Source organism: Calypte anna, chromosome Z, assembly GCF_003957555.1.
Source record: "Calypte anna isolate BGI_N300 chromosome Z, bCalAnn1_v1.p, whole genome shotgun sequence".
Classification (NCBI taxonomy): Eukaryota; Metazoa; Chordata; class Aves; order Apodiformes; family Trochilidae; genus Calypte; species Calypte anna.
Window position 1 is genome coordinate 19,465,389 of NC_044274.1, and position 24,751 is coordinate 19,490,139.

Below are 24,751 nucleotides of genomic sequence, written 5' to 3' on the forward strand. Positions count from 1 at the left end.
AAAAAAGGGAGAACTTCATGTTGCAGCATGTCTGGAGGAAATAATGCCAACCAAGGGTTCTTTGTATTTTTTTTAATGAGTTACCGGCAGAAACAAAGCTAGCCATTCCCCAATGTATCCATGCTGCTGTCTGGCCCTGCAAACTGCCTTCTGAAAGTAAACACAAGACAGCTTGTCAGCGTTTGGTCTGGCTAAACCGCTTGTGAAAGAAAAATCATCCCATGATTTACTCTAAAGGTCCAAGCAAGCCTTTCAATGCATTTGTGGTTGGCATAAGCTCATGAGAATGGAGGAGCTGGGAAAGGTGTGCTCTAACGATTCTGTTAGTGGCTGGGCAGCCAAGGTGCCTTGCTTAGCTGCAGAAGCATCTAGTCTGCTTTTCAGAATGCAAAGCTTTTCAGTGTCTGTGTTACTTGGTCTCCTTCCAAGCCTGAACCTTGTCCTTCACTTTTTTCATACTCATCTGGAAGTCCTTCCCAGACAAAGAAGGATAGCTTTTTCAGGAAGATTTACACAGCAGAGCTATTGGGATCATGGCCTGTGGCTCAGCATGGATTGTACAAATTCTATGAAGGTGATGGGAACAACTTCTACCAACAGTCTTTGTGTCTTCACTGCATCGTAACAGATCAGAGCAGGCAGAGATCTCCAGCCTGCTGAAGAGAACTCCCGTCCTCCATCACAGAGGATCCTTTCTCTCCTAGGCTGAGCCCCAGTTTTCTCTAGGGTGAGGTTATTGGGCATCTCTCCATCTCTGAGGAGGCAGCTAGCTGCCAGCACCCTTGCAGCAGTGCTTCGCTCAGGAGGTCAGGGTGCATGGGTGGGGGGGGGTCTACCAGTCTCAGCGTGCTAGAAAAGGCAAGTGCTGCCCATGTTCTCTGTCTGAACACTCTCATGCAAAGGCACAGATTACTTTGGTTGCCTCATTACACACTTGTTAAAACCATATAAATTACTGGATTTGAAATTACATTCCTGATGTAATTTCCACTGTCTGTGGAACTCAAGATGCACAACTCGGTATTTCCTGAGAATGATTTGCTTTACTGCCCTTGAAATACTGAAACCAGACAGCTTGGTTCAGGGACTGTTAGTATAAGAGGGAAAGGAAGACCTGGCCAGCAGCTAGCAGCAGCAATTGATTTCTGTCTGCTGGTGGCTATAGAAAGCCAAAAAATGCAGCAGGAGGTGCAGTCGGGTGGTACTTCTGAGCAAGAGGCAACACAACATAGGGACTGAGCAGGAAAAAGGAAAATGGAAGAGTATAATATACATCTACACATTCATACATATATACAGGTGTTTCTGTACAGGCATACATACATCTAAGCAGGATTGGCATAGGGGCTACAAGAGGAAAGGTGTGAGTGTGCACAAATGCTGCTGCTCACCTGTCCCTCTCCTCCCCTGCTCTCAAAGCCACCATCCCTTTCTAGCCACTGCTCATCAGATCCTACCATGAGCTGATCTGACTTGCTTAAACATGGTAACACCACCACCACAAACACCCGGCTGTCTTGCTCTTTGTTTTCTGCCATTGCAGTGAGCTGAAGCAGCTCACTGAGGAGGAGCCAGGGAGCAAGACAGCAGCTGATCTATGGGTGGTGGCTCTGAGTAATTAAACTCTGGTTCTTAAACTCTTTGATTCTTATGAACCCTGCTTTACTTTGCATATAAAGGTGGTGCTGTACTTACCTGACATCTCCCTGATGCCTGACAGACTGCTCTACTCCCTGGCTGGGTGTTCCTCCCAGTGTTCTAGACACAGAAATCCAAGTTAGAACTGCAGCAAAAGGGAGCAGTGTTATTCTGCTAAGTTCATGAAATTCAGATCTGTGTGTGCAACAGGCAGGAGCAGGTGGGGACAAGCACCCACGCTGCAGGGCAGGAAGAGGCTCATAGGTTCAGCACAGCACTAAGGATCCAGGAGTGTGTTTCTGCTGAGGCATCCTGGCCTGCTCTATAAGAGGGACAAGATTTTCTGGGAGCCCATAAATTACTTCCCCTGACAGAAAGGGAAGGGAAACCCAAGACCTAGTAAAGTGTTTTAGCAGACTGACTGCTGGGGTTTATGCTTCTAGTCTTTGCTGCCTTGCATTTTATGGACAAAAGACATAAGCACCAAATAACCATGTACTCTTAAGACCTTTAGGGACTGCTTTTTAGTGGCACAAGTCAGTATGTCCCAAAATTCACTACTTCTATTTCTCTTCATCAGAAGAAAAGCTTATTACATTACTTGGTAAAATACAACTTCTACTGTTCAGGATTTTATCAGCTTCCACTTCTAATGAAAAAATAATTTACTTACCTGAAGCTTTATTGTGCCAGCCATTATGAAAACGAACACATGGGCCTAGGAAAGCACAACACTAACCCTGCCCTTTGACAGAATTGGTATGTAAGTTCTTAATACAGTGTTTTTCGTGACCCAAGATTAGCATTAATCCCATTGAAAGAAAGGAAAATCAAGACAAAAAAGTATTTAGAGTATTTGAGCTTCAGCAATAAGGCCTAAGCTGAGGAAAATTTTTTGTATTCACACCTGTAATGTAGCTTGACACGGACTTATGGATTTGGGCAATTTTTCTTAGACGAGAGAAGAGCAATGTGTTCCCCCCAGTCTACAATGCAGTCAGAATACCGGGTTATACTGCTGCGATGTGTTACCCTAAATATATGTTTAAACCCCACCTAAGATTTTGCTATACTTAAGCTGTGCCATTTTAATTTCCGAGGGAGATCACTACTTACTCTTTCACCTGCATCACCGCATGCTCCATTTTTCACTCATCACAATGTAACTGTAGGTAGCAGTAGTGCACGTTACTGGTAACGGGAGTTCATAAAATGTGTTCGGAGTTACTGGTAAGTAGTCCTGAAAATGAAGTAGTGCAGATGCATAAAAAGCTTTACAAGGGAAGAAAGGTTTCCAGACATTTATTTCTGGAACTGTACACCAGGTATTAAAGTACAACAAATACAAAATAATGCTCAAAAAAAATCAGTGTTTATGTACAAATATTAAAACCAATATAACAATATAACCAATAGCGACTTCCTCTTGAACATCTGATATTAAAACATGTTCCGATTGTCACTAAATCTGTTGTTACGCACAGGATACTTACTTTGGACTGAGAATAACTGGAATCTCTGTTCTATTATGAGCACTATAACCATTCCTAATGTAATTTACAACTGATAGTATCTTCCTTATTCTTTTGGTGAAAAATAGGAATAATAAAAATAGTAACCTTGTTGTTATTTTATAAATTACTGTATTTAGTTTCCCTATCTGAAGACAATGTGCTTGTAATGCTGGGCAAATAGTGTCCCTGTTGGTCAGTTTATCCATTAATTTACATTCAAAGTTGAAATATTCACTAGAGACTTTGGTTAAATTAAGTAATATCACTATGTTCTACTTTATCTGAAGTTTTCCTACATGCTTGACCCTTGGTTTTAAAAATTAGAAAAAGAAACAATTGCACAATTCATTGACCTAATTGTACACAATTTAGTATTCTTCAAACAGTATTGTACATCCTTCAAGTAAATTCAGCCTTTTGACCATGACAAGAGGAAAACTAAACATTAAAAACCTAGCATGAGAAGATGATGCATGACTAACCAACGTAAAAGTATTGCTATAATCACAGCACCAGTTACAATTCTAAATGCATCAGCTACCCTCTTCAGATCCCCTGTACATAAAAAGAATACATTTACCAACAATGCAATTGCCCATTACGGATTTTTTGGTTTGTTTGTATAAAGAAGGGTGGTAAAAGACAAAGAATTCATCACAGTTTGTTATAAGAATTGTGCTTCACCATCTAAAAACCAAGGAAATGTGGTTTCTTCACATGGCTGCAACTTAGTTATCTTCATAATGACTTTCAAAACGCAATTCTTTTAATAAACAGTAACAACTTCTCCATTTAAATGTTTAAACTGAGAGAAAAATAAGTCAGTCCTGCTCTTAAAAGAAAAGTTCAATAAATAACTATTTTACATGGATAAAGTCATAGTGGTACAAATTTATGAATGTCACATCAAGCATGCACAAAAATGTTACTATACACAGAAGCAGTCAGAAAATATTGAAATAGATATCTAGAAAGATATGAAGAATTTACATATTTACAAAATCTTGCAAATTATTGCCTCATTTTAACAAGGAATTAAAAGTAAACGATACCAGCTAGCTAGCCAACAGGCTAAATAAGATCAGCATCTAAAAATCTATCAGACTAGCCGGAATTCATTTTTCTCTCATATAATTTTCTGTATTTTGGTCAAAAGTCTTCATTAAATAACTAAAGTGTCCATTCAACTTGCTGACAACCCAAACCTTAGACAACTCTCCGTCTACATTAAGAGCCCAGCAATGCATAGATAAACCGAATATATTACTGCATCAGCTAATGAGAATGGGCATGTTCATTTAAGTGCAACTGGGATATGAACTGTCACCTTTGTATAATGATTTTTATATGGACCAGACGCTTACTGTAAACCCATAGAGTGTATAACAATTGAGAATTATGGCCAGTATTCTACCAAATTACATAAAATATGTTGATTCATAAAAGAAACAAGGTACAAATTTCAGCACAAAACATAGCTACAAGCAGCTGACAGCTTGGCTAAAAATGTCAAGAGTATAACACAGGGCCAAGGCTACCTGCTTTTACTGTGTACTTACTAGATTTATGTATTGCAGATGTGTAAGTTAAGAAAGGATTACAAAATTACCTCTACTTTTTTCCACTGTGCTAAACTGATTTGTTTTTAATATGGTACATGTGCTACTGCGGAAACACTTCAAAGCAATCTTCATTACAATGCTGTAAAGAAAACTCTATATGCTGCATCCAGAACTCAGGATGTCAATGCAGTTCACAGTATGCATAATAAATACCCTTTTCCCTTTCAAATATTAAAGTAACTACTTTCTAATTACTCAGCATAACCTTGAAGCAACTATTACAAACATCAACAATGCAAACTTAATCACTTGAATAATGAAAAAAAAAATTAGTGGCAATTAAATTTGTAGAACAGTGCAAAGAAAAAGTACAGAGGGAAAGGGGTAATCCTACTTAAGTAAGGTTCGGACTCTCGTTAGAAAACCCTGCGAGCTGTTTACTACAACATGATACAAGCCAACACTATGTTAGGTTGGACTCTCCTGCAAAAGTTAGAATAAATGTCTGCAAGACAAACTCCCTGGATGGTTAAATTGCACTCAATGTTCAAAATAAAAATAATAATTAAAAAAAATACTGACTTTAAATAGTTGCTTTTATGGGAAACATTTTTACCCATCTTTTCCTATTTCACCAATGTAGTGAAGTGCCGTTTTTGAGCCATGACTTCCCAAAACAAATAAATGCGAGCGCACTAAAGTAAAAACTTTCAAATATGTAGTTCAAGGTTCTACTAGTCCTATATAAACTAGGTAGTCCCTCAAAATTGTAACACTTTGAACTGCAGTGCTCCAAGCAATTTAAGGTGTCTTGCAAATGTAGACTGCTTAGTGGTAAATCCTAAGTGTGCAGACTGTGGCTTTATATAACACCAACTATGTTAGGAAAGTTAATGTACACGATTATATTGCTCTTCAAAGTTGTGGACAAAGCCCATCCAACTACAGCATAGCCTAATTAAGTAAGTTTAAAGTACACAGACACCAACTGCAGCATAATAACTTCTTCATAAGGTAGCCAGGGCCTACAATTTTTCAACAGCATTGAAGTGTAGGTGTTCCCACTTTACTCATGGTAAGTCCCTTGTGCTAACCTCCACCAGGATGAACTCGCTGTTTTGTAAACTGAAGTGCTCTACTTTAGCATCACATGAAAGAAGATTCAATTAAAAACTCCTTGTAGGTTTGTGCAGTTTAAATTAAAGAAACCCATCCCTGCCTTTGTATGAAAAGAAACAAAAAATAAAATGCTACATTGAGCAGGGATCAGGATCAGTACCTGTAAACATTGTTATTCCACTGCATCTGTTACAGCAAAAGTAACTTAGCCTAAAAAGCCACTCCAATACCTTCAAAACTTCCTTGCTGGTTTGGAAATGGTGGCCTCTGTCTACAGGCTTTACAAAAATTTGAAGCAGAGCTTAAAGCTGCACCACAGAGTTCTCTTAGTCCCAAACTCCATCAATCATCCTATGACATTTCCACATTTACGGACTTAAAAAAAAAAAAATACTCTTGATAAATCAAGATATAGTTCTATACATATGAAGACATCACTGATGTCATAAAGTTCAAACTTCCAGTGAAAGACTAAGCAAACCTGATAGCTCTCATCAAGTTTACTACTACTGCATAAAGTACCCACTGTTTGTTCAGTTTTCCACAGTCATTCTGAGTGAAGGGCAGCATGTTGGTGAAGAGTGTGGGCACTGATAAAACCATTTGTCTCATTTGCAGACAGACTACTGAAGTCAGCCACGGAAACAGCCATTTTGGCACTGGTAATATGGTGTGTGTGGTTCTCAAAGTCCACACCAAGGTTGTTCACAGAAACATCATTCATAAAAGATTCTGGGACAGCAATTCCCATTTTCAATCTCTTTGCAGGTCTTTCTGTGTCCTCACTGCATATGTTCATTTGATTTAGCTCTGAATGATAAAAGCCAGTCTCAAATAAGTTAAAACAATCACTTTCACCATTGCTAGGCAAGTTAAGCAATTCTTCTGTTCCAACAGGCACATGATTCACTGGTGCTCGGGGTAAGCTGTCCATAGGAGGAAAGGCATCATCCAGGCAGTTCACATCTGGAGTGTGACAGACCGTAGCTACACTATTTGTCAGTGCTGGAAAAAAGATGAACACAAATGCAAATGATATAGGTATTTGCATAGATACAAGAAAAAGATTTTTTTTTTTCTTGATTTACCTGTCAACTCATTGGCAGTGATAGAGTTCAGAATGCTGAGCTGTTGATCAGGAATGGTTTCTGTTCGACTATTAGATGTTAAGGCTGAAGAATGCATTGCTCCACCAAGGGCTTCTGCTTCATCTACCAAACGATCCATGTAGTCCCTAAATGAATATTGTATCCATAATTACTTACTTAACAGGAAACCAAGGCCTAAAAACTAAGATGAATTTAATTTTAATTGCCATTGTTGTATTACACTGCAATGGCAGAAGGTAAAAAACAAAAAAGCTTCTACATTTATGATTTGCAACATAAAACATATTCTAAGAATATTTTACTTACGTAACTCCTGGATGATGGTTATATCTCTTTTTTCCAAATCTTGTCTGCTGAGCAAAGTAATCATAACGTTCTGACTTCTTCCACATGTAATAGAAAGCCACACATTCAGCAACTGTTCTGGTTCCTACCTAAAAGCCAAGAACAATTGACAAGATTAATGCAAAGACTTGTATTTGTTATCTCACTAATTCCTGCTCATGCAGTGCTCTTGGTTTCATTACTTCAGTATCTGGAAAAAATTAGTAAAATTAGGAGAGCTCAAACAAATCTACAGTTTCAAGTAATTATTACATTTGTTCTACTCTATGTACTACTGGCATTTTTAAAATTATAACTGTACCTACATCTGAAGCATTCATATCTAAATATAATATTTTTTTAAATGTAAGATACACTCTCTCTTCAGATGGAAAAAGCTGAGCAAGTCAGTGACCTAAGAGAAGTGAATTAGAAAAGATTTTGGATACTTACTCGTTTCCGGAAAGTCCAGAGCTGTAGAGGTTTTAAACAGCAAAAGAAAACTACAGAGTATTCAAAAGACTTATTTTTATCTATGTTAACTGTTTGTTTCTTTCCCTGAAATTGAGGCTGCTTTGTGAAATTAGACTCCTGGAGAATAAGTCATTACTTTTACCTCTGTTCTTATAAATGATGCAGAAACATTTCACATAATCATCAACACACGGTTCTGGTTTAAGTTTTACAACTAGAATATACAATTCCAGCAGTAAACAACACTTGAGCTCACAGAAACAACAGTCAAATAGAAAAATGCCTTGGCTGTAGTAATAAGCCTTGCTAGTTTAGAGTCACGTACACCAAGCAGTCACGTACACTAGCATATGACCATCTCTTCATACACAAAATTTCAGCACTTAGCAGAAAAGTGATAAAGAAACACCTTGTTGAATTTCTCCCCAGCTGCCTAGCTGTTAAGTTCCCAATACATGTGACACCAGCTATGCTGTGCCCTATAAGTTCCACTTAACTTTCTGGCAATTTACCTAGCTGGAAAAAACCCCAACAGTTTAGAGTTGTTTTTTTTTAAAAAAAAAAAACATCTTAGGACAAAGTCTGGTCCACAGTGACAGAAATGCTAACTTACTTACTTTGTTGCATGCTGTAAAAATATTTCTTTGCATTTCTGATGAATTACTGCTTGTTGGTAAGGCCCATTTAGAATCTGAACCACCCGAACATTATTTAGGACAAATTAAACCAGGTATTAAGCAGGACTGTGTTGTTGAACAGCAAACACAACCCTATAAAGTTTACCTGAATTAAAACAAAACAGATGCCTAAAGAAAAAAAAAAACCAACAAACTTCAGGGTGTTATCAAAGCATAAACAAGACACACTGAAAAATCTGAAAAAAACAGGAACTGTCAACTGTTGCTTTTTTATATTAAAAAAACAAGATGAAAATTCCTGTTCTTTAGGCACACAGGAGTAAAACAGAAGCACTGGTACAGTGCTTCATACAAACAGATGAAGATTAGAACTCTACTACTGGCCAGAAAACATACTATAAGATGACTACACTTTCTGAAAACACAAAGAGCTTAGCCTGTTTCTGTAACATTACACCTTTCTGGTGTAACAAAAGCAAGATCCATTTTCCCTTCCTGTATAGAAATGATGTACTTTTAGGAGACACACATTGAAACTAAATTATGATGTAAATGCATAGATGGAAGTAATATGAACATAAGTTGGAAGTAATATGAACATACGTTGATTTCAGAGATTGACTCATCTTCCAGAGCCAAGCTTTTTCAATAACCTCTATGAATAAATTAACACAAAAAGATGCCAAGCTGGTGGTCTTAATACTCTGGTTCTTATTTCACCCTTTTGAGTGGCCTATGACAAATGCATTGCTTTCAGAGGTTTTCAGCATTGTATCTATCATCTACCAGTTCTTCCATATAACTGTAAAATACTAACCTTGTTTTTCTGTATGAGATGGAAGTCTTTTCCATAAAGCAGAAGTGCATGTTCAAAGCTTCTGCATTCTTCTTCTGTCCATGCTGTCATCTCTTCTAGACAGTCACAGAAGTAGCATGATTAACTTGATTTCACTCACTAACCTTTTACAAGTAAAGTGTTTGTTGCCAATGGATTAATATAAAATTAATTCTAAAACAACCAACAGTTCAGTTATTTAGATCCCTATTCTTACCTCAACTATACAGATAACCCACATGCATCACACATCCTTCTTTATAAAGACTCATAAAGGATTCTGACTTAGGAAATCTTTTTGTAAGTGTGTCATCAAAAAACAAGGTTCGATAACATAACCAAAGTATAAGTGAGATTGCTTCTTTACTGTTTTGCAACAATCACTGTTCTTTGTATCCTGTATGAGAAGGCATTCAGAAAAAAAATCTGTTGTGATAGATGCCACTACTCTCAGCAAAAAGAAAGCTTGACTGAGATCAGCCCTGCTGTGCAAATTGTGAGAACTTTGCTAGGCTGTACCTTCTCAGGAGCCAAGGAGCCTAGGCTGTGTCTTATCAGGAGCCAGCAGTATCAGTCTGAGTTGGAACTAGACAAAACTAAAACTGCTGCAGCTGCATGCCTGCATAAACAAAGAGGGAGGCTGACTATGTGTCAGTCACTTCGCACTATAAGTACCTGGCAGGCCCTCCAGAACCCACTCTACTCTGCAGCAGCAGCACACTGCTCAGGGGTGGTCTCCCCTTCAGAAGAGAAAGCACACCTCTCAAGGTTACCCTTTGGGGTTGAAACGCTCCCTACCAAGCACCTGATTCCTGCAAAAATGTAAGTGGTATTTTACATTAAACCTAAAAGTATACTGTATACTAGTGACATGTATGTATATATCAAAGCATAGCTTAATTTTCAGAGATGCAGTTAAGTACTAGTGTTTTGACCATTGCCTAGATATTATTTATTATTAAATCATTATTAAATCACTGTTTAATTACTTTTCAAATGCTGCTCAATTACAATTTGGTCACCAATCATCAATTATCATTTGATCATTTAATCACTAACAAAACTGTCTAGTTAACCCCATAACAATGACTTTTCTTAATAATTCACCTGTCATAATAAGTTAGGTTTCACCACTGACTACTTAAGGAGTTAACCTTTCACTGAAATTTTCAGATGATATGGTGTGTGAAAAACAGGGTAAATGGAGTAAGACAAAAGAAGAGTTGAACCTTTTAAGAGGGGAATGTGAAAGATTGTAAAGAGAAGAAAATAATTATATACAAGAGACTGAGCAAGTTTTTAAGAGTTGCATTATCCCTACAAGGAATGTGAAGATAATGAGACTGTTACAAGGCTGAAAGCAGAAAGCAACAAAAAAAAGCTGTTGTCTCTCTGAATTGAGGAATTGCTTAAACAAGTGGGGGAGAAAAATGAACAATGCAGAAAGTAAGGGGATAAACTACAATTCATGAAAAATTGGGCTCCGAATTTCCCCAAATCCTATGAAAATTTGTAAGATAATAATTCCTCCGGGAGACTGGGACAGAAGTATTTTGGAGAAGCCCAGTGAAGTACTTAGCAGTAACAGCGAATTAGATCAATCAGAATTTAAGGTAGCCCCTATCCTTAAAACTGAGGTACATGCCAGACCTTAAGGGCATAGCCAGAGAATTACTATATTTTAGCATTATATATATATTATTTAAATACCTCCTTCAACTGGCCAATATCCACAAAAAATATGCGGAATTGAGGCTTCATGAAAGAAGACTGAGTATCTCTGGCTTGTCTCCTTAACTGAAGAAGACTGTATTGTGCAACACCAGAATGGCTTTTGGGGATCAGAAGCACTCTTGAACAAGTGTCCTGTTTTTGGCTGAATCGTGCATCAGTTTTTTGCTTAATCTGTTGTTATTACTACCAGTATTTTGTTTTCTTTTATTTAAATTATTATATTGTTTTTATCTCACCTCATGAGTCTTTTCATACTTCTGATTCTCTCCCCCCATTCCTCTGAGGGTGAGGAGAGAGAGAGCAAGCAGCTGCATGGTACTTCACTGCCTGATGTGTTTAAAACTGCAGCAAGTAGGGACTGTCCCCTATCACTGAACCCCATGACCAGCACATTCAGCAGTTGGCATAGATGCTTGGGACAGAGGGAAACCCTTTGCTACAGCAGGAAGATCATTAAGTCAGCTTTCTACAGCTGTTACAAAAGCAGCCTATCTTCAGGATAGGAATGACAGAGATGCATGTGGTGATGACTATCTCTGCCCCTGCAGACCCCAAAGCCATAAAAAGACTAGTAAGAAGACCCTGATGTTTTAAAAGGGTACCTCATTGAAGAAAAGGTACAAATATAAGAGAAAACATGTAACAGCCAGGAGGGTCAGGATGGCCAGTCCCACCTTGGGCCCATCCCAACCTAGGCAGATGGATGCATGGTGTGGTAAATCAGTCAAGATATGGGAGTGGGAAAAACTGACACCAGCTGGGGGAGCCCAAGCTCACGCAGACAATTCCAGCAGGAATCCCCAGTACCCTCAAAAACATCCTGAGGTCCTCCTGAGTGGAGCCTGAAGAAGGCATAATAAACCATAGGAAAAAGCCTTAGTGGTAGGCATACATCAGGAAGCCTTAAAGGGCCACCCGACCTCTCCAGGCTTTTGATAAGCAAGGGCAATCTGGAACAAAACAAGTGTCTGCTTTAAATAACCCATGAACAACCCTTTCAGGCTTAAGGAGGAACTGCAAATATAATTTATTTATATATGTAAGATTAAAACTGGATTTTACTCTTACAAACAACAGAATCACTAAAAAGAAGACTTTTCAAACAAAGTAGCTCAAACTACTTTGAATATGTCAGTTCTGTCTCAAGTATTTTGCTTTCCTATCTTTGGGTCTATATATAATTAAGAAGGGATATTTCCAGGCATTTTACATTCATAATGATGGCCCAAAAATTTTACATTAAGATGGCATTTTAAACAAAAAAAACAAACCACATTTCAAAACATTTCTGGAAGCAATGCTGGCACCAAGACCTTTCTGCTCCCAGATGAAGGTGATAATCCCACTGCAATGCCACTTTTACTCCCATCCCATTGACTTTGCACTCCTTACTACAGAGTTCTCAAAGCTTCAAAGAGAAGATCCCCATATGTAAAATTTGTTAATAATTATTATAATTAATTTGTTAATAAATTATCTTGGGAATGGTGCATTTTAATTCTCTTCTTGAGGAGAGCAGTCAACTTCAGTGGGTAGAGTAAATCATAGCATAATGTTTACTTTAAGAGACAGGCACTGACAGTACTAACATCCTTTACCCTTTTTTACTAGGTTAGAGTATGTCCCATCTGGCTTGGGTAGAGGAAGGGGAAAGGAGTGCTAGTACTAGCCCTGAAGACAGAATTTTGGGCACTAAATCACAAGAGGGCATGTATTATACAATCCTGAAGCAGAAATCTAAATCCTACAGAGGTGTGGGATTTAGGGTGCAGCCCTGCAACTGATACTTCATTATTGTTAATGTCTACACCATCTCTTCCTGAAGAAGAGCCTTCTGAAGCACTGATCTGATAGTCCTTATTGTCCCCTTCAGCTTTACCTCACTTAGCTTTCAGAGCAACTTACTTGTGAACATTCAAGTTCTCTTTGGATAGTTCTGAGTAGGGAATACCTGCCAGGAAATACTTATACCAGGATTTGTACTGTTTCTGCTTTATGTAACACGTATGTTAGGAAGGATGCTAGAATGTTAGTGAGGAACTGTCTTTGATAAATTATAAAGTCTGATTCTCATTTAAGGGAGTAATAATTAGGTACAAACAAGATGGAAGCTTGTCTTTCACTATAAACTCAAACAAAATTCTCCATCTTCTGCCAAAGACCCATGGAACTATATGGTAGAGTAATGCCATATGTTAGAGCACAATGTTAGCATTTATATAGACAGCTATGTTCTCCTAATTTTGGTACAAATGTCATCAGATTATAATCGGCCATAATCTCAAAAAAATATCGTAATGTGGGTGAAAACTGCCTTATGGGAATAAAATAACCACTCCCTCTGCTTCCCATTCCATGCCACTGTTAAAAGAGCAATGGAGGAAAGAAGGAAAGGAGAAAGGCCAATTCTCAACTTTTTACAACTTCCAAACATCCCTAGTTAGAATTTCCAGATGGCCAGCAGTCAGATTACAAATACTCTGAGCTAAAGCCAGTGAGGAAAGGGATGTACTCAATGATTCTTACTCAAGGTTTTTCTACATAACTTTTTAAATTCTTTTTCTTTTCCAAATACATTTTCTGAAAAAAAATTAAAACAAAACCAAAACAGGTACTCTCTCTTACCCTGAGATGTCTTTCCATTTGAGCAGTATCTCTCAATTGCTTCTTTAATATTATGGTTGCTTTTAAGAAGTTCATACAGTGCCTATGAAATGGAAAAAATGATTTAAAAAGAACCAAAGTTTGCAAATATCCAATCTGGACCTCTAAAACTAGCGTTCCAGCAAGCACATCTAATGTAAGAAGAGGATTTATCTTTATAAATGATGAAAATTTTAAAACAGCAAACAAAAGCAAAATTCTCCAGAAGCTGGGGCAGGGTTTGATTAAAAGGTAAAACTTTTCTTAAAAGGAAAAAAGAAAAAGCAATTATTTTAAAAGCTGTATTTCTCAACAGTATGGCAGTCAGCACCATCACAGATCACAACACTGCCAACATTCAAATACTTGTTACTTTAAGCATATGCATAAAACTACAAAAAAAAGACCCTGCCCAAAATGATATCTAATTAGAAAAAATAAAGAAATTAAGTACTGCTCCCTTTATAATACAAGGTAGAGAAAGAGAGCACATTAATTACAAAGCAACGTGTCACAAATAAAACAGGACATAAAATGTACCTGTTCATTGTCCCGTGTATGCAGACTGTCAGGAATCCTGCCAATAATTTTTTCATTTCCTGTTCTTAAGGAGGTTTCAAAAAGGTATTCTTTAACTTTAGTTTCTGAGATCACACCAGGTTTCCAAAGTAAATGGTCTTCGTTTTCATAGGCTGTCAAAACAGAAATACATTATTGTCAGGTGTGAAATTTTTTAAGTCTGTAAAAGCTACTTCCCAAAGACAAAACCAGGAACACAGAAGTAACCAAATCAAACACCATCATGCCACTTTTAAATTGCAGCTCACTATTCCCCTGAAAGACAGATTCCGTAGGGGACGCTGTGAAGAGATTCAGGTTCCATAAGGTTGAAACAAGGAACTGAACTCTTTAGAAGAGAGGAGTCTGTTGACAGCGTGATGATTTGAGTCTAATTACAAATAAGTATTCAACACTTCAAAAACAGCTAGCAAAACTTTTTTTTCTTTTAAGGTCTCTGAGACTTTAACTAAGCCATTGAAATTATATGATAAATTTAAATAACCTTTTTCCATTAACTGCTATGTATAATAAACACAAAACAAAGTCAAAAGAACTCACCCTTTTCATCACTACTGTATCTGCCAAGGTAAGGTGGAATTTCAGCCTGGTACTGTGAACCAACCATTATTTCCTTGAGATGTTAGGAAAAATGAAAAAAGTTATTAACTTAGTATTTTGCATATGGAAGTGTTAAAAATGCCACTAACCTGGCAGTTGGTAGAGAACTCCAGAATTTATGTACTATTTTAGATATGTATTACAAAACTTAATGAATTTTTCTTAATGGCAAAGGTTTTCAATCTTTTTAAAATAATTACCTTTCTCAAATCTTCAGATGAATTACCATTCTCTGCTTCTACATCTTCACCATCTGATTCCTTATCTTCATCACACATAGTGTTTGCTTCAGACAAAAAGAAATTTGGTTTTAGTAAGGAAGAATTATCAGTTCAAACAGAAAGTATTCTTTACTTTTGAAATAAGTATTTGTTTTTAGTCTGAGAGACACTTCTCTTGAGTCTATACTTCTGTCAGAAATCTTTTAATCTACATTTCTATCAAACAATCATTAAGTTTGATACTTAGTACCAGGCACTCCTGGTATATTGCAGAACAGAAACATCATCACAACTGAGACATCTGAGACAATCTACTATATTTCTAAGAAAATGAGATAGATTTGCTTTAATATTCTGTATTCTCAGACTTTTGAAACATGCTCATTCATAGGTTTGGAATCCTAGCTTCTCATCACAAAGGGATGAATCAAAATCAAAAATTAAAGAAATTATCATCAAAAAACCCCCAAAACAGATGGAACTGCCTACAACATAGACCTCAGATCTCCTTGCCTGAAATGGTGGATATTTGCTTTTAGTAAGTCCAGACAAAACTTTTTATAGAGAAAGTAACATTCTGACAGAAAAATAGTTGGAAAAAAAAATACTGTTTATCTTAATCTCAATTAAATGAAGGGTTAATAATCTTTTCTACAAACCTGCCACACCTGAAGTGTCATATTCATTAATGGCTCACAAGCAACGTTTAAGCGCCAGCAAGTCAGGGGTTTGCTTAACTGAGAAAAGGGATGATGGCTGAGGCAGCACATTACCGTTATCATCCCCTTCTCCAGAGTGATGGAATTTCCAAGGGGTAATTTAAGATACTTGCAGAATTTAATCCGTGATAAAAATTCTACACATTGCTCTAACTCTATTGCACCAGTGAACAAGTTAGCTGCAAGAGACAATGAGGTCTGACTCATCCAGGCTGGGTGACTGAAGAACTGGTTCTCAGGTGTATCCCATAATAAGTCTATGGGTAGTGAAATTCAAAGGTTTAGAGGTCCCATCGCATGGACAACCACTTTGGCTCACTTCATCAAGTCTATGGAAAAGTGCTGAATGTGCGACAGGAAACAATCACATAGAAACTCTGTCCTAGTTCGCATCCACAGGCCACACACAGGAGTCACTAGCTTAAAAGCAGCAGCAAAAATTTTAGTAGAGAAACACTGATTTAACAGCATGAGTTACATATTCATGTTATTCCCTAACGTACTGAAAATCATGAAGCATGTTCCTCAGTACCACATAAACTATCAGTTGTGAAGTTTTTGTATTTGTAAAGAAATGAATTTTACCTTTGCGTTGTGCAGAGAACCAAATTCAAGTCTTTTAAGTCATTAGTAATATCAACCAAAGAGAATACTTAGGTTCAGCATCCTGCAAATCACTGCTGCTCAATTCCTGGTAATGTCTGCAATTTTGGTATTTTAAGACAGGAAGCTATTCATAATGCTATGAATTTTTGAGTACTATTATAAAATCAGGTTTCCTACATCTTAATGGCCGAGGAAAGAAGTCAGTAGCCTCATGTGAAGTAACTGATGGTGTCAAGTCATCAGCAGAGGACTGTGTTTCTTCATCATCACCTGACAAGAGGTCTTTAGCAATTTCCTCCTGTATCATTAAAATAAAAAAGTTAAACCTCAGACTGACTATTAAGTATAGAGTGGTGAGCATTTAGATAGAGCAAATTGTAAGCCACATCGATTAAAATTAATTACTTTACCGTAAATCAATTTAGCAGACCATACTCCCTTAACTAAAAAAACTTGTATGCTCCTGCTAAATCTAAGAACAAACGTAACTCATCATTTCAGTAAAAAAATGTAGGTTCATTTCCCTTTTGTCTTCTATTAAAATAAATGCACAAGAAGTAAATTCTGTACGCATCAATCTCAGATGTTCCTCCAACTGCTTCCAATAAAAAATACCAGAAATTGCCTCAAATCTTTTTTGCACCACAAATACACCGAAGCTTTAAAAAGCTGTTACCCCTTTAAGTCTGGGTAAAAATAAATAAATTCAAGAGCCAGGCACTTTTGTAGGCTTTTCTTGAGAGGACTATTACAGATAGTAAACAACCTATATTCTTCCCAAAACATAAAGAATTGCCATTTCTGCAGGTTAAAAAAAAATTAATAAAGAGAAAGCACATTACCTCCAGTATCAGAGAGGTTTAAACGCCTCTGTACAGCAGTAATGAAGGGAAAGAACTGTACTAGACAACAAGCCGACTACATTTTTGTAGCCTCAACACAATTGTGAATCCTAATGAGAATCAGATGTGCAGAGCCATCATTATACCCTACTTTTTGTGGAGTTTACCATTACATCATACTTATAGAAAGTAAAAAAAAAAAACAAAAAACAAACAACTTATAGCCTACCTACATACTTTATGATCTAAACTACTAGCTGCATATGCCTTACAGTCAAAAATCAAATCAAAATTTCAGAATTCAGAGTTTGTTTGCAAATCACAAAAAATGAATGTTCAGGTTTTTGCTCTAGCAATCCATATGTATGATCACTGCACAAAAAAATCTCTCTCATTCCTCAAAGCTAAGACCTTTTAAAATTACATGCTTTTGGAAACAACATTCTAAAGCATTCAGGTGTGTATTTTCAAACTTTCACATACTTGACAGGTGTGCTGGAAGCCAGAATTATTATTTCTGGACATTACATACATTATTAAAAAAAAATTACAATCCCATTTATATTATAAAGGCTCATCTACTTAAAGTTCTGCAGATGTGTTTTAAAAGAACTGCTATGTTTGAAGTAACAGTGCAACTGAAGTTGCTACAGATTTGCATTGGTGATAATCATAATTAGAATCAGATCCTCAATATGCCTGAAAAATAATTAATGTAGAGTAATATTTTATATTTAAATTAACAAAGATTTGTACTTCGTAACTTCAGGAGATAATGAAATATACTTTAGGGTCATCTAGATTTCTGCATTTAAACCATAATATTGGGGAAAACTTACCTTATCTAGAGTCATATCTGGAAGCTCATCTGCAAGTTCACTTGGAGAGCTATCTGCACTGGAACCTGCCATAACTGGAATCGTGGGTTCATAGCCATAGAAAGCCAGCAAATCTTCCAATGGCATGTTTCCTTCCTAATACAAAAGGATTTATAAACATTTCAACATATTGCCAAATACAGTCCAGATTTAAAAGACTAAGACATATTTTGAAAAAACAATAGTTAAAACAAAGAAAAGCTTAACTGGAAGTAGGGATCTTGATTAAAGATTTTAAATATTTTCAGGCATGAGACTGAAATAATTCCTAAGAATTTATTTTGGCATATAGTGAAGCTATTGAAGAAAACTGTTCGCTGGATGAAACTAAAAAGCAATTATGAAAAATTTGCTCTTCATCTGACTCATACAGTAGAGCAAGATTTTTGCCTGCATTAGTTTGAGACAAGGTATCCTGGAAACACTAACAACTATCCTACAGGACACACATGCAGAGAAACTTGAAGGCTCTTCCATAGTCAGATGCAAGTGTACAAAAAAACCCACAAAAATAAACCAATACAGCAACTTTTATGCCCTCCTTTCCATCTCTTGCAGAATATATTTTACAGTGCCTGTTGAGAAGGTTACAGAAGGAAACTACTGATATAGAAGGCAAAAACCAAGAGCAAGACTAGATTTTTAACTTGTTTTTTCCAATAGCTTTTTATTAAGTGATTTTAGTAAACATCATCATACTTACATTCCAATAGAACCAATGAAACAGTGGATCTTTTTTAGTTACCTGATTCAAACCCTCAAAATATTAATAATATTTCCCAATATTTATGCCTTTACAAGTTATATTACTGTTAAAGATTTCTTGCTGAACTCATAGTCTGATTAAATTAATTGTTTTCTTTAGTCAGCTCAGGTCTTACTCCTGTAAAGACTTTTCAAAATGAGTAAATGTAAACCTATGTCAAATCTTTCCATACTTTATTTCCAAAGTAATAAAGTGTTTAAGATGAGTGGCTCTCAGCTTGGCCTTCTGCTACAGAAGAAACAAAGTCATTTTATGGAGTAACAACTCCATTTTAACCACCATACTTGGTTAGCTTATTTTCTATTACAATTGCCAAGTTCAAAATCAGCAAAAATGTAATTGTGCGGGTAGCAAAAAAAATTTTAAAAGCCCTAAAACCAACCAACCAAAAAAACCACGGTAATATAAATACTGTCAGCACCACATTTAGAAAATTTCTTTTTACATGGACAACAAAAACAGTCTCATATTTGTTGCTAAAAATTACACTTTTCTGAGACTCCTTTGACCAATATCTGCACTTACGCTGAGTGGTGTAAGTGGGTCACTGAACAGTAATACAAGCAGCCATCAGTTTGTTCGTGTTCAGCATTCAGCAGGCATTTAAAATGGGTGATGTACTGTCACATATGAACCAAAGGTATAAAGAGGAAAAACATGTAATTAAAGAGTATAAAATGCAATAGGAAAAGCCAAAGACCATGCTGGTCATTTTTTGCACCTACTGAATGCCAAACTGATGAAAATAAGACATTTACCTAGCAAATGAATACAATCCATCACACCTAAAACAGGACTGTGTCCATACTGGAAAAGCAAAGCCTGACCAACAGAATGAAATATAGCTACCTGTCACTTAATTGTATGCAAAACATGCAGTTTCAACTTCTGTCCAACTTGTAAAACTTAAAAGTGACAAATGATACTAGATGACAGGATTCTAAAACCTGCTTCAGTTAATTTCTCTACTAAAGTGAAAGGACTACTGAATGAAAAAGAATATTAACATATCACAAGTACCTTTGAAAAGCTAAGTTCAGCCTTTTTGTGAGGATGCACTGTTGTATCCTAGCCAAACATTATCTTCTACTTTTAAACAAACAGCACAAGCATGTTTCAGGAAACTGCACTATACAATACAAGCACAATGAGTGTTCCTCTCACTAGAAGAGTAACTACATGTGTGAATTTCTAAGAGAGAGTAAGTTAGTCCTACCTTTTCTAAATCCTCAATTTCAGAGCTGAAATTTTTGCTTTCTTCCATCATTTCCTCCTCTTCAAGAGTTCTTTCATCATCATAATCATGTACCAACATTTCAGCAGATGGGTCGAAGTCATGATCCTCAGATGATAAAGAGCCAACTATCAAAAAAATCTGATTTGAGTAATTCTTCCATACCAACACATCACAAAAAAACCCCAAAAACAGTTCCATAAATTCTTTCACATGCAGGGTCAGAATTCTCTATGAAGTAAGCAGAACAAATTTGTAACTACTTTACAAACTCATCTGTTTTAGCCCACCTTCTCTTTTCATATTTGTACGTAATAGATTTAGCTTTCCCTCTTGCAGTAGAGTATTTGGGAGAAACACCTAAACTACTGAAAAAAGTTTCAGAAAGTTTAATCTGTATTTTCCTGAATAAAAGACACTTCAAAACATCCTTTGAATCATCATTAAGATTCAAAGGACACGTCACAAGATTTCAGATGCTTGCAAGACACTCACACTGTATGTATGCGCTTTGGTAACTTGCATAATTTTTCAGTAGTGAACAGCTAACTTACACGATGCATCAGCTTCCTACAAGCAGCAAAATAAACAGTGAGACTTGCTTCAGATTACTTTAGCCTCACAGAGAGATCTTATATTAAAACAAATTTAATTCTTAGCACTTGATCTAGAAAGACAGAATAAACACAGCAGAGCTTCAAGAAATATTGAAGAAAATACGCTGGAAATAACAAAATGCTACTAATGGATTTGATGGAGAAAAGGAACAGAGTAGAATATTTCTCTTTCACTTCTGATTTACTATTCTGATTCATATATATTAGTACTCTGTTCCAATCCTTGGCTTAGAAGCAGCAAAGAAAAGGTTTATTAAAAACTACATCAATGATTTCCAGTTCTTTCCATGCAAGAACTTTGCTACAAACTATCAATCCTCTTCAAATCCAGCTTCCAGCTTTGAAAAACAGTTGTATATACTAACACTTCTGAGCTTTGAAAGACAGTTGTATATACTAACACTTCAGAGTCTTAAAACATTTAATTAAGTTTTCAGCAGTTTTGCTGTGTTCATTCCTCATATGCAGGTAATTGAACTATGTAAATTAAAGTCTGTTTAGCTCTTTTAGGACAATGAGCTCATAATATCACACTGTAGAGAAGCATTCAGGAAAAAAAACGTTTTTTATTCACATGGCAGTCATATTATGGTCTGGTGGTACTTTCAGTATAGCTGATAACACTACTCCAATAACAATAATGACATTATGTGTTGAATTTTCTTGCTGCTAGCCATTACAGCCTCATTCAGTTTTAAAGAAATGTAAACTGTCTTAACCTAACATATATTTATATATTTGTGTGCTCTAGATTATTGCTTACAATTGTTGTTCTACCCCACTTCGGAGTAACTCAAATATACAAGTTCTCTTCCACTCACAGGCTTCAGATAGAAGTCCCAATTCTTCAGTAGGTTTGAATGCTCAACATCACATTTCAAATATTTAAAACCATACTAAAAAAATATAAGCTCAACAAATTTCCGAAAAGCAGTTTAAAAAAAATGACAGCCACTGCAGAAATCACTTATAGAGAAGCAAATCCATTCCCCACTTATTTGAAAGTAGCCCTGCTGATGTTAACTATACTTCCAAAGAACCCTGACAAAAGCTACATCCCTAAAAATCACTTATCATTATAGTTTTAAACATCTTCTGGGATTAACAAGAAGTCAAAAATTTACATGAGCCTGTAGTTATCAGCAACAAGAGATGTAGTCCCTCTCCAGGCTATATGGCTTTAGTCAGATGAAAACTTTGGTTCCAAGTAGCCAATTACTATTTGCAACCAGAGTTAAGATAAAGACTCCAGAGCGCACACCTCCTTTGCTTAAAATCTAGCAGGTGGTTAATAACGTGCACAAGAAGCGTTAGAAAAGCAACGAGGGGATAAATTTGGGAACAAGCAGGGAAGAGAAAGCGGAGGGCGGGTGCCGGAGCAGGAGGTGGGGCGAGGACGAACCTGGGCTCGAACTCCCAAATGAAGCCTGTGGGGAGAAGAGAAAGGGACGTGAGGGAGGGCTCACTCGGGCCCGGAAGCAGGCAGGGGTCTTCATTTCGTGCTCCCTCCCCTCACACACCATGACCCCCCGTCGCTGCTCCCTTGCCCCGCCGCCTCCCTCCCTTTCTGCCGCTCCCTGCCGGCCTCGGCCCCTGTGTCCCTCCCTGCTGGCCCTTCCATCCCCTTCACCCGCTCTCATCGCTCCTTCCGTCGCTCACTCGCCGCCTACCACTCTCCGTCCTTCCTCCGCTGGCAGAAGCCCACCAGCAGCTGCGCTCGGCCCGGCCAAAGCTCCCGCTCCCTCCGGCCCCGGCCGGGACGGACATAACAGGGAGAGGCATCAGCGGAGGCAGGCGGACCGACCACCGCCTCGTCCCCGCTACTAGCCCGGGACTCGCTCCTCCTCCCTCCCGCCGGGCGTTTCTCTATCGCCTCCGCCGCAGTAGTTGTGCCGCCAGCCTGTCCTGCGTCCCCCGGGCCTGGCGCGGCAGCCGCGCCCCCCTCGGTGCCTGGCCATGGCCTGTCGGCCGCCCGCGGGTTGCGAACCCGGCACCCGCGCTGCGCGTCGCCCGCCGTGCGGCCTAGTCGCGCAGGCTCCCGCTGCCCCAGCGCCGGCGGCTCCGCCGGTGGACCCCCCGCCTCGCCGGTCCCCTCGCTTCGCCGGGCCGTCCCGGAGGCGCTTTACGGGGATGACAAGGTGTGCCCGGCGGGCCTGCCAGCGGTGAGGCCCCGTGGGAAGCCGGCCGAACCCCAGCGCCCCAGCCCGCTTTCCCCGCTCACCTCCGCCATATTGGAACGGTCGGGCTGAGGAACAGCGCTGCGCCGAGTGCCCGGATGGGGCCGCTAAGCCAATGGCAGCCGCGGAGTCCCAGCCGGAGCCGGCCGGGGAGGGAGCCGAGGGGCCGGCGGGACCGGGCTGGGCCGGAGAAGGCGGCGCCGGGGCAGGGGCAGCGGCGGGACCCCACCTCCGGCGGTACCGCGGCCTCCTCCCCAGCCAGCGAGGGCGTTCTGACTGTTCGGACCCACAGCCCCCCGACCTCGCCTCGCCCGGAGAGGGCGCTCGGCGCCCGCCGCCGAGCGCAGACCAGGGACTCGCGGAGCCGGCCGCCGACATCCACCCGCCCCGCCCGTGGGTGCTCGGGGAGGTAGAGGCTGCTCGTCCCGGGATGAGGCGAGTGGGCGCTTGCCAAGATGGCTCGAGGATCCCGGGGCAGGCTGGAGCCTCGAGGACTGGGACACCTCCCGCCTGGCTCGGCAGCGTGTTTGTGGCTGCCGGGACTTGCAGTGCGGGACCGAGGATGCCGTGCGGGAACGGTACCCGGCTGTCACCTGCGCTTGCCCCGGTGTGCTGGCATGGAAGAGGACTGGCAGTACCCTGACGCCCGGCATCCTACCTCTCTGGAGCAGGAAACAAAATATCAAAGCCTTCAAACCCTCCTGCTGGTCTTGTTCTGAGACTTAAACACAGAAAGTTACATTTACTTTGCAGTCGTTTTTGCTATGTAAAAGCTGACGTATTTTACATGCAAGTAACATCTATTCCTTCTTTAATTTTTTTTTTTTTGGTTGGTTGGGTTTTTTTGTCCCCGTAAACATGACGTGTGAATAGGACTGTTTTCGGTTTTATTCTTTCATCCATGGCTATAAAGACTCGTGCTTTTAATTTTGGAGTTATATGGTTTGATTTCTGGCCAAAGTAGCATCTGCCATACTCACTGTACCTAGCTGTGCTCTGCAGGAGGGGTGGTGTGCGTCTCTCAGCGGCACTGCGCTTCCATGGTACCCAGGCTGTGCCCCGCCAGGCAAATATGGGGGGCTGAAGGCTGTATTCCAAAGTGAGCTGCTTCTTTGGATACATCTTGTGTTTGCAGACAGTGTAGAGATCCCAAGCTAGTTTAGCTCCTTACACAGTACTGTTTAATTTATTCTGCTGGGACCTGTTGCTGTGAGAAAAAGTACATTGGCTTAAGTGACATGCTGCACAGATGAGGACAATTCCAGTACATAAACTGTTCGTGTACCTCCAAACCACACAGCAGCATAAGATGTAGACACACTGCTCTTAATGTATCTCGGGTAAGACATTGACACCATAAAAACCCCAATATTATGGAGAAATGCATTTTTTAGAAGAGCTGTTAAGAGTGGTAAGCAGCTCTAGCAGTACCTCACTCTCTGATCCCTGATTAGTCTCTGCCTTTTTACAAAGTTGTATACACATTTTAGGGAGTTATCTGGTAAAAATTATCAGTGATAGAGAGGTATGCTATGTCAGAGACACTGCATGTACTCAAAAATTAAGAAGGAAGATGTCATCTTTTCCACCTCTGTCTAGTCTGGAATGCCATTACAATCCACTAATGCTCCTTAGCCTTTTTTCAGCTTCTTTCCCTCTGGATACACCAAACCCAGTTTCCTTGAAACTTTAACTCAGTAAGGCAAAATAGCTTCTCAAGAATACAGAATGTGTAAGAAGTATACACAGATGTTCAACTTATGAACAAAAGAGCACAGAATGTGCTGCAGGAAAAATTCCCAGTTCAAGGAACTACACATCTGTTCCTATCTGATTTTAAAAAAGGAACTCTCTCAGTTTGGGTACAAGGAGCGATTTCCTAGCTTCTAATGCAGTTTACTTCGCAGTCTTTCAATGTTTAA

At 38.9% G+C, this 24,751-nt stretch overlaps 1 protein-coding gene across 1 annotated transcript; it reads right to left on the reverse strand.

Moving 5' to 3' along the window:
- Window positions 1–2,926: 2,926 nt before the first annotated feature.
- On the reverse strand, window positions 2,927–23,107 carry MIER3 (MIER family member 3). Its single transcript, XM_030467813.1, has 13 exons — window positions 22,874–23,107; window positions 22,055–22,079; window positions 20,018–20,163; window positions 17,997–18,131; window positions 16,493–16,613; window positions 14,970–15,055; window positions 14,710–14,782; window positions 14,131–14,282; window positions 13,573–13,654; window positions 9,196–9,290; window positions 7,249–7,376; window positions 6,922–7,067; window positions 2,927–6,838 (listed from the first exon to the last, which is right to left on the reverse strand). Exons 1-13 carry the CDS (start codon window positions 22,880–22,882, stop codon window positions 6,381–6,383), a joined length of 1,656 nt encoding a protein of 551 aa, XP_030323673.1. The 5' UTR covers window positions 22,883–23,107; the 3' UTR covers window positions 2,927–6,380.
- Between the last annotated feature and the right edge of the window lie 1,644 nt (window positions 23,108–24,751).